Genomic DNA, 10,852 nt, shown 5'->3' with positions numbered 1-10,852 from the left:
TGTTTTAACTACTATAACTTAGAGTTCTTTTTCAGCTATGAATATTGTGAAGAATAATTCAAAAATAAAATGAAAGATAAATTTCTTACTAATTGTCTTTTAATTACATTGAAAAAAAAATTGCAGAAAAATTTGACACAAATTCTATTATCGATGAATTTTATGAAACGAAAAATCGACCACTTCGTTAATAAAAAGTACATATATATTTTTTGTACTTTAAAATATATTCTCTATCAGTATATTTTTGTAATGCATTTTACATTATATAATTTTTTGCATAATTTTTTAATATTATATATATTATTGGCCCCCCATGATACTATTTATAGATCCGTCCCTATATATATATATATATAACCGTGACATATTTTTTTATATAAACAATTATCTAATAGTTAATTTAATTTTTTTGTTTTAGTCTATCCAAATGTTTTTTATTATTTTTGAAAAAAAAATTTAAAAGATTTAATAATATATGATAAAAAACATTGAATAAATTATAAAAAAAACTAATTAAAATGCAACACAAAAATATCTTTAGTAAAAGATAATATAAGCACTTTACTTGAGTGATTTTTTCTAATTGGACTTAAAATTATTCAGCCGTAGATGGAATTTGAGTGAATACTGTATTCACCTAACATAACGTCATGTATCACTGTATCGGCAATACTGCTTCACTTTAATTTTATGAGCATACAAACTTTCTCTCCGTTTCCCACCAACGCCTCAGCATTTTGCTAGTTATACTCCATTATCATTTATCACTTTAGTTTCCTTTATTTTACCATGTAGAAAAGACTAAGAAGGATGAAAATATATACAATAATGATCAAGGAACCGAATTATTGCATGCTAGACAAATGAAAAAGCATAGGAGTATAGGACATTTCGTCGTATTTAGCGATAGATAACTTATTTGACTCAGCAAGTAGTGGCGGGATCGTGAATATTGAATATTCTCGTTGCTTCTTGTGTTAGAAACTTACAAGTTACAATTGTACGCGGCAAGAATGCTATGATTGGCGGGTGCATGTAGCTGCTTTTTCATATATAAATGAAATTGAAAAGAAAGTGGTGACCGCATTGTACAGTATATACTAATTAGATATATTTATTATGATAAAAGCAATTGAAGGATTATTTTTATCTCTGTTTAAATGGATTCGCACTACCAAAAACTTAAAAGAAGCATTATATATAACTCTGAGTTAAATGATAATTTTATAAAATAATGCATGTTCACATGGCTAGCGAAGAGGAGATAGACTAATGATAAATCATATGAGCAAGCTATATAGAGTGACATTCCAAACATGAAATAGAAATGGTGTAAGCACCCTACGATACATGTGTTGGTCCATATATCCTGATTTGAATTGATTGGGGAGTGGAATGTTAGATGTGGATCATATGATTCTGATTTTGATTCTGATTGTGTGGCTTTAGCGGATATATGGGGGAATGTCTTGCCTCTTCCTTTGACTTGCACTGGAATTCATGAATTCGGTGCCACATGAAAAGTGCTTAGCGTGCACATAACAATTAACACTCATCTCAGCCACGGCCTATGGATGATGTAACGGCTCTCCAAATTTAAGAATTTAATCATAAAAAATATTATTTATACATCAAAATTAACTACTAAAATCAGTCACTAATATATTTGTATATAAATATATATAATTTAATTTATTTTTAATATATATTTATATTTAGATATATATTTTATACTACTAATTAATTTCAGTATATACGTATCAGGTATGGTTGTTTAATCTATATTCTCTCTTGGCCTCCTCACTCCTCGGTAAGACAGAAATAAGACATGCACAAATTTCACTTCATGGTATAACGTTATTAAACTCAATCATTTATATTATTTTTAATATAATACTTTATTTAAATAATAATTATTTTAAAATGAGAGAAGTGTATGTTATAAATAATTTGCAAGGGTATTTTCAAGGGACAACAATGAAAAAGAATTATTATTATTGTTGTTGGTATATTTTCATGTATTTATAGAAAATTTCAAAATAATTTGAATAAGGATAATATCTAGGATACACTTAATAAGACTAAACCACTAGCAATCTTAGTCACAAAAAAAAAAGCAGAGTGCTAGAAACTAATAATTTTTGTGATTTGTAGTCATTAAGTAGTCATTAATAATGTTTTTAATTGTATGAAATTTCATTTAATGGTGTAAAATTATTCACTTTTCTTTTACTGGTTAGATGCTGTCCAAAATTTAATAAAATTACTGCCCTAAATTTTTTCAAAAAGAAAACCACTGGTAATCTTAAAAGCTTTGTAGATGTGACCAAGTAATTGGATAAAAGTATTAAAATATTTAAAAATATTATTTATATGTCAAAATCAGCTAATTATTATTAGTATTTTTTAGTTTGATAGGTCAAAGATTAATCCATTGCTAAACGGAGTTTCATTTAAGAGTTTACTACTATCCAATAGATTGCTGCATACACATGACAATAGTGGAATGCCTGACATTTTGGTTAAGTGGACTAACGAACTAATTAACTCAAGTTGATTATATTATTTTATTATTATGTATTTAACCATGTTTTGTTGTCAAAATGATATAATTGGAGCAAACGAAGTTTGTTGTTTTTAAGAATAATAGAATGTGGCCTAATCTAATAGAATGTTTTCAGTGTACCTTGTTTAAGATAATGGTCAGGGGAAGAGACGCCTGTTGGGAGCATTGTGTCCTATTGATGCAACCAGGCAGAAAGTCACATGTAATTATTGTCGACAGGAATTCAGTGGAAGTGTTTATAGGATGAAATTCCCTTTACCCAAATTGAAAACAAAGATGTTATACCCTGTACTCAAGTTCCAATGGATGTAAGGGACCATATTCAAAGTATACTAAGTACTCCAAAGAAATCAAAAACACCAAAGAAAAACAAGACAGATCAAGCTGCTGTTCTAGCAAATGGTCAACAGGGTAGCTCTTCTGCTAGTGGTGGCTTCCATAATAACATGGATCTAGTAGGCAGAATAGTAGTGCTTCTCTGTCTTTGTTAAGATAGTGGATGTTTCAGGTCATGATGATTATGGTACTTACTTGTTTGAACTTCTTGAGTCAGTTGTGCTGGAGATTGGTGTAGAAAATGTTGTCCAGGTCATAACAGATACCCGTGCTAGTTATGTTTATGCTGGAAGGCTTCTCATGTGGAGGTATGGTTCTTTGTTTTAGTCTTCTTGTGCTGCATATTGTATTGGTAAGATGTTAGAGGATATTGGTAGATAAAATTGGGTAAATATAGTCCTGGAAGAGGCAAAGACCATCACAAAGTATATTTATAGACATGCATGGATTCTTAATATAATAAGAAAATTCACTGGTGGAAAAGAATTAATCAGACCAAAAATTACTAGATTTGTCAGTAATTTCCTTTTCTTGAGGTCCTTAGTGATACAAGAGGATAATTTGAAGCACATGTTGGCTCATTCAGATAGATTTTGGAAATATGCACATGAAGCTGTGAGCATGGTTGATGGGGACATGCCTGCTATAGGTTATATATCTCATGGAATAGAGGACCAAAGTTGCCATTAACTATTGCATTCACTCAAGGGTTCCATTACATTTATGATTTTATTAACATGTTAAAAGCATGATTGCAGCCCTTACACTGTTAAATTTTAATTATCAAGGATATTATAAGCATGCAACAAAACAAATGTGTGTGGTAGATTATTACCTTTAAATTATTGCATATTTAATTCTTTTGGTTCTGTAGGTGATTGGTGGGCAAGTTATGGCTATGAAATCCCCACTCTGCAGAGTGGAGGTGGAGCTGCGGCAAGGATACTTAGCCAACCTTGTAGTTCCCTTTAGTAGACATGTAACTGGAGCACTTATTATCCATAACAAGAAAAGCAATAGAATGGAGGTGAAAAAATTCAGCTGATTGTGCATTGTAATCTTTGGTCAACAGCGAGTTTCCAATGTTGGGAAACAAAATCTAGACCTATTGTATATCATGAAATAGATGTCAGTTGTGAATGGCCTAGTGAAATAGAATCTTCAGCTTCTATTTTGGATGATTCTTGGTTGGACGATTTGCCATATGAATGCAGAAAGTCCTTAGCATCATGTAACATTTAGATAGTACATAAAATTAATTCAAAATTGCATAGGTAAAGTTATTATCAACTTGATTAATGATACTCAAAATCTTATAACTTTCAAACTTCCTTTGGACATTGTGATAATTTATGCACTATATGTTAATGCCAAAAGCCCTTTGGTAATCTTGTGGTTCTGGATACAGTTAAACAAAATATCAGATGATAATAAAAGTAAAGCAGTGAATCTTTGAGTACTCTGACTCTGACTATCTTTTTAGATATCTCCCTTTTATTTATATTCCTTATAACTAAATGGATTAAATTCATGAAATCTGTGTTATGACGTTGATGGTTTGCGTCTTGGTAGCAAACTTGACCATAATGCTTTCTTTCTTTTTTTTTTTTTTTTTTTTTTGACCTTATTGCTTATGTTAAAGTCCATCATGAAAATGATGATAATAATAATAAAAGATTAGTTGCCCTTTTGGTACGTTATTGGTTTGCAAGATGATATGCATCATCCTAAATACAAAATAAATTTCCATTTTCATACTTAAATTCAGTATATATGCCTATATTGTTTATTGGCTATAATGTACGGTGTTTGTTGAAGTGTCCTTCTATGAAGCAAATATGAAATATGAAATGGAATCAGTCCATGTAGCAGATAGCGTGGCGCAAGAAGAGAAGAGTGAAAAGAGTTAGGAAGAACGACTGAGTCAGTCAAGAAGAGTAAAAAGTCAAAACACTGAAATTAAATTACGGGAATGCCAGTTCCTATCTCATTCATCTCCCTTGCAACCTAAACTGTGTCTTTGGAATCCGATCCCATTTCTCAGAACTAAGAGAATCAAATCAAAACCATCTTCTCCTGATCCTTCCAAGAAACCCCAAAAATGTCGCTGCTGAAGACGGTGGCGGTGTCACACAACAACGTCGACAATAACATGCTGCCATCAACACCGGGCAAGTTGAAACCAGAAAAGTACCAACCCTACAACCACTACATGATCCACCGTCTCAGGCTATCAAAACTCACCCTTTGGTCCTCAATCTTCCTCGCCTTCATCCTCTTCTTCTTCATCCTCTCCCCTCCATCTCCTTCCCCCGCCGCCAACCGCCGTGAATCATGGGGAGGCCACCACTGGGAGAAGCGCGTCACCAAGTCAGCCTGCAGGAACTCCGACTCCGGATTCACCGTCCTCGTCACCGGCGCTGCCGGCTTCGTCGGCTGCCACGTGTCCCTTTCCCTCAAGCGGCGCGGCGACGGAGTCGTCGGCCTCGACAACTTCAACCGCTACTACGACCAGAACCTGAAACGCTCCCGCCAGAAGGTGCTCTCAGGCGCCGGCGTCTTCGTGGTGGAGGGCGACATCAACGACGCTGCGCTCATTCGCAAACTCTTCGACGTCGTCCACTTCACCCACGTCATGCACCTGGCCGCCCAGGCTGGCGTCCGCTACGCCATGCAGAACCCGCATTCCTACGTCCATAGCAACGTCGCGGGGTTCGTGAACCTTCTAGAAGCTTCGAAAGATGCGAACCCGCAGCCAGCGATCGTGTGGGCCTCATCGAGTTCCGTGTACGGACTCAATTCTAAGGTACCGTTTTCGGAGAAGGACAGAACTGATCAACCGGCGAGTCTTTACGCCGCTACGAAGAAAGCAGGTGAAGCCATTGCTCATAGCTATAACCACATCTATGGGCTTTCCATCACTGGATTGCGTTTCTTCACTGTTTATGGTCCTTGGGGTAGGCCTGACATGGCGTATTTCTTCTTCACGAAGGATATTCTGAAGGGGAAGCAGATCACTGTGTTTGAGGCGGCAGATGGTGGAACAGTTGCGAGGGATTTTACATACATTGATGACATCGTGAAGGGGTGCTTAGGGGCTTTGGACACGGCGAAGAGGAGCACTGGCAGCGGGGGGAAGAAGAAGGGGCCTGCGCAGTTCAGGATATATAACCTGGGGAACACTTCGCCGGTGGCGGTGAGCGAGCTTGTGAGGATATTGGAGAAGCTTCTGAAGGTGAAGGCGAAGAAGAAGGTGATGGTTATGCCGAGGAATGGGGACGTTCAGTTCACGCATGCCAATATTAGCAGAGCGCATAGGGAGCTAGGTTACATGCCCACCACAGATTTGGAGACAGGTCTCAGCAACTTTGTGAAATGGTACCTTGATTTTTACTCTCCCTCTACGAAGAACCCTGCTTCTTCGTGGTGATGTATCCATTTGTATCAGCAAATAATTACTATTACCATAATCTTTTGGATTTATAATGTCTTTGCCACTGTACAGTTTTTGGTTCACTACTACTGAGAAATCAAGTTGAATCACTTTTGCCTTGATTGATTGATATATCTGTTTATCCACAAATGATTAATTAATCGAACATGGCAGCTTCCAATTTGACATGTTTTGCTCAGCATTTGAACTAGTTTCTCTTGTGGTGATAGTAACTTGATACTCACCCTAAATGGCATTCACAATGAATTCTGTTAGGAACCAAGAGGGGTTTAGCCAAAAATAAGCCAACAAGCAGTTTTAAATTTCACTCAATATTAATTAATAATCATTAATTAATGATTATTTAAATTTTATATTTTAAATGATATAAAATTAATGATTATTAATTATCTCTTTTTACTATAATTCATCTTTTATTATTTATTATGTAAATTCTAATTTTTTTAAAAAAAATTGAAATTAAAAAAAAATACACCAAAATCTAAGATAAAGAATCACTTAAATTTTAAGAAAAAAATATATAAAACATATGAAAAAGAATCATTCAAAATTAATAAAAAAATCATCCAAATCCTAAAAAAAAAACATACAAAACACAGGAAAAAGAATCATCCAAAATTATATAAAAAAAAGAATCATCCAAAATTATATAGGAAAAAGAATCATCCAAAACTAATAAAAAGAATTGTCCGAAATTTAGGAAAAGAAACATAAGAAACTAGTTAAAAGAATCATCAAAACTAAATAGGAGGAGGAGAAGACTGCAGGGTGGCCGGCAACGACGTCTTGGACAGCGTTGCGTAGATGGTGCGGGACTCATGGTAGCGCGTTGCAAAGAGAAAGCTACGGAAGTTGAATGATTTAATTAATAGTGTGAAAATAATTGATAAGAAGAATAGTGAATTATTGCACTATTTTCTGAAAGAATTAGAACCACGATAAATTACAGCACCGCTAACGGCGTTAAAAAACGAGTGTTTATCGGTAAAGATGCGCCGTGAATATACCTTGAATGGAGGAGGTTGATACTTCTTCCCTGTTTGGATTAAAAACAAGGGTTTGCCTAACTCCATAGAAAGAGAGAGAAAATGAAGACTCCAAAGTAGGTTTGGTGGGCTTTTCTCCGTGATACCCGACGAAAATACCTCAACGTATCCATTCAAAATTGAATTTTCCATTAAAACCAATTAAGTACAAATATTTTATAAAATAATTGAATAAAATTAATTAAGATAATTATAAATTAATCAAATTATTTATTTTTTAGCTGATCACTTCTTAATTTTATATACTTTTTTCATTCACAATTTATCACTTGGTCCCGATGTTAATGCCATTTATCCAAAGCAAATTAATTGATGAATGTTGTGATAAGATTTGTTACGTGGATGTCCATTTATGATGGGCGGTGCAGTATTCTCAAGGAAGAATGCTTTTAATAAGTGTTTGAAAAAGTTACCTCCTCTACTTATATAAATAGAGGCTCAAGCCTCTCACAGTAACACAATAATAAGAATATTAAAACATTTCTTGCTCTCTCTTTTCATATTATTCTCCTTCTTACATACTTTATAATATTATTAAATATATTAATTGATATAGTAGTTCTAGTGAATATTATTACTATAGTTATCTAATTATATTTTCATATTTTATATTTGTTACTTCTTCCTTATTTATTTAATTATTTTACAACCCGTTATCAGCACGAGACTCTGATCAAATTTTTAGGAAGGCTCAGGTAACAAATTTTTATTATGTCGAAACTCTCTCGTCTTGAATTCAATGCTCTTGATATATCTGGAAACAATTATTTATCATGGATACTAGATGCTGAAATCCATCTTGATTCAATGGATCTTGGAGATACCATTAAGGCTGAAAATAATGCATCCCAAAAGGATAAAGCCAAAGCCATGATTTTTTTTCGTCGTCATCTTGACGAAGAATTGAAAAATGAATATCTCACATTAAAAGATCCTGCAGATCTTTGGAAAGACCTTGAAGAAAGGTATAATCATCAGAAAACGGTGATACTTCCTCAAGCCCGATATGAATGGACACACTTGCGTTTACAAGATTTTAAATCTATAAATGAATATAATTCTACAATGTTTCGAATCACTTCACGAATGAAATTATGTGGGGAAAAGATAATTGACCATGATATGTTGGAGAAAACTTTCTCAACCTTCCATGCCTCGAATGTGCTCCTGCAGCAGCAGTATCGAGAAAAAGGGTTTAAAAAATATTCTGAGTTAATTTATTGCCTTCTTGTTGCTGAACGCAACAATGAGTTGCTCTTGAAAAATCATGAAGCGCGCCCAGCTGGCGCTGCCCCATTTCCTGAAGTAAATGCGGCAAATTATCCCAAAAGAGGTAAATGGCAAGGTTTTAATAACAAAAAAAATTATGGAAGGAAAAGGAATTATATTCAAAAGAGAGGATCTCACTAGAAGTGGGATAAAGAAAGAAATATCGAGCAAAATAAATCAACAGAGGATAAGTATTTCCGTTGTGGTGGAAAGGGTCATTGGTCATGTACCTGTCGTACCCCAAGGCACCTAGTCGATCTTTACCAGGCATCTTTGAAAAAGGACGACAAGGAAAAAGAGTCGAATTTTGTTTCAAATGATGCTGAAAATTCCACCACTCATTATGATGTATCTGATTTCTTTGAGGACCCTGAAGGAAATATTGGTCATTTGATAAATGATGGAATAGTTTAATATGTGGGATTGTGAAGTATCTATGTAAATAAATAATGTAAAGAACTTATTGTTAAATTTTATTTTCTATGTATTTAAGTTTCAAATGTGATGTATATAAATAATGAAATATTAATGTTTATGAATTTTGAAATCATTAAATGTGTCAAATTTTAAAATAAAGTTTTAGTATATGACATTATTTTTATGTGTAGTATTTCTTAGAAAAAATAATTCCGATCAAGTATTCAATTTAACTGTACATACTACTCATTTTATTATTATTTGTCTTTGAAGAGAATGGCAAGGATATGTAATGAAGATGTATGCCTTGCGGATAGTGCAAGTTCGCACACTATTCTCAAAAGTAATATATATTTTACCCATCTTGTGCCAAAAGAGGAATATGTTAATACTATCATTGGCTCAGGCAATGTGATAGAAGGCTCCGGAAGAGCTATAATTTTGTTTCTTGGATGAACAAAATTTATAATAAATAATGCACTATTATCTACCAAGTCCCTGAGGAACTTGTTGAGTTTCAAAGATATTCGCCGAAATGGATATCATGTTGAGACAATAAATGAGGGAAATCATGAGTATTTATGTATCACAACTCATGATTCAAATAAGAAAGTTATATTAGAAAAATTACCCTCACTTTCATCTGGGTTGTATTATACCAAGATTAGTGCAATTGAATCACATGCCATTGTAAACCAGAAGTTTACTAGCCCAAATGAATTCATAACTTGGCATGATAGATTGGGTCATCCGGAAACAACCATGATGAGGAGAATTATTGAAAACTCTCATGGACATTCACTAAAGAACCAGAAGATTCTTAAATCTAGTGAATTTTGTTGTGCTGCATGTTCTCAAGGAAAGTTAATTTTAAGACCATCACCAGTAAAGATTGGATTTGAGTCCCCTGAATTCTTAGAAAGGATTCAAGGTGATATATGTGGACCTATTCATCCACCATGTGGATCTTTTAGATATTTTATAGTCCTGATAGACGCATCTTCGAGATGGTCACATGTGTGCTTATTATCTTCTCGCAACCTGGCGTTTGCGAGATTAGTGGCTCAAATTATTCGATTAAAAGCACAATTTCCAGAAAATCCAATCAAAGCAATTCGTCTTGATAATGCTGGTGAATTTACTTCCCAAGCTTTTGATGCTTATTGTATGGCTAATGGAATAAGTGTTGAACATCCAGTAGCTTATGTTCACACACAAAATGGGTTAGCAGAATCGCTTATTAAACGCCTCCAATTAATTGCTAGACCCTTGCTTATGAGAACAAATCTCCTAACCTCGGTTTGGGGCATGCTATTTTACATGCCGCAGCACTTATTCATTTGAGGCCAACAAGTTACCATCAGTTCTCTCCCATGCAATTAGCTTTTGGCCAGCAGCCAAATGTTTTAAATTTAAGAATATTTGGGTGTGCGATATATGTTCCCATTGCACTACCTAATCACACCAAAATGGGACCCCAAAGAAAATTGGGGATATATGTTGGATATGATTCTTCCTCTATAGTGAGGTATCTTGAGATACAAACTGGAGATGTATTTAAAGCCTAGTTTGCGGATTGTCATTTTGATGAATCAAAGTTTTCAACATTAGGGGGAGAGAATAAGCTTCCTGAAAAGGAACTTAATTGGAATGCATCATCGTTGATGCATTTAGATTCTCGATCAGGGCAATGTGAACTAGAAGTTCAAAAGATTATACATTTGCAAAGAATAGCAAATGAATTGCCTGATGCATTTTCCG

The 10,852-nt window shown here is 34.2% G+C and overlaps 1 protein-coding gene across 1 annotated transcript; it reads left to right on the top strand.

The window, feature by feature from the left end:
* Positions 1–4,698: 4,698 nt before the first annotated feature.
* LOC112749593 (UDP-glucuronate 4-epimerase 5) lies at positions 4,699–6,464 on the top strand. Its single transcript, XM_025797889.3, has one exon. It carries the CDS (start codon positions 5,007–5,009, stop codon positions 6,333–6,335), a length of 1,329 nt encoding a protein of 442 aa, XP_025653674.1. The 5' UTR covers positions 4,699–5,006; the 3' UTR covers positions 6,336–6,464.
* The last annotated feature ends 4,388 nt before the right edge of the window (positions 6,465–10,852 follow it).

Source organism: Arachis hypogaea, chromosome 15, assembly GCF_003086295.3.
Source record: "Arachis hypogaea cultivar Tifrunner chromosome 15, arahy.Tifrunner.gnm2.J5K5, whole genome shotgun sequence".
Lineage (NCBI taxonomy): Eukaryota > Viridiplantae > Streptophyta > Magnoliopsida > Fabales > Fabaceae > Arachis > Arachis hypogaea.
The sequence above is the reverse complement of the archived record's forward strand: the minus strand, read 5'-3'. Positions and strand labels throughout refer to the sequence as shown.

Coding starts and splice junctions, on each gene's coding strand:
- LOC112749593 (XM_025797889.3), top strand. CDS start 5,007: ATGTCGCTGCTGAAGACGGTGGCGGTGTCACACAACAACGTCGACAAT.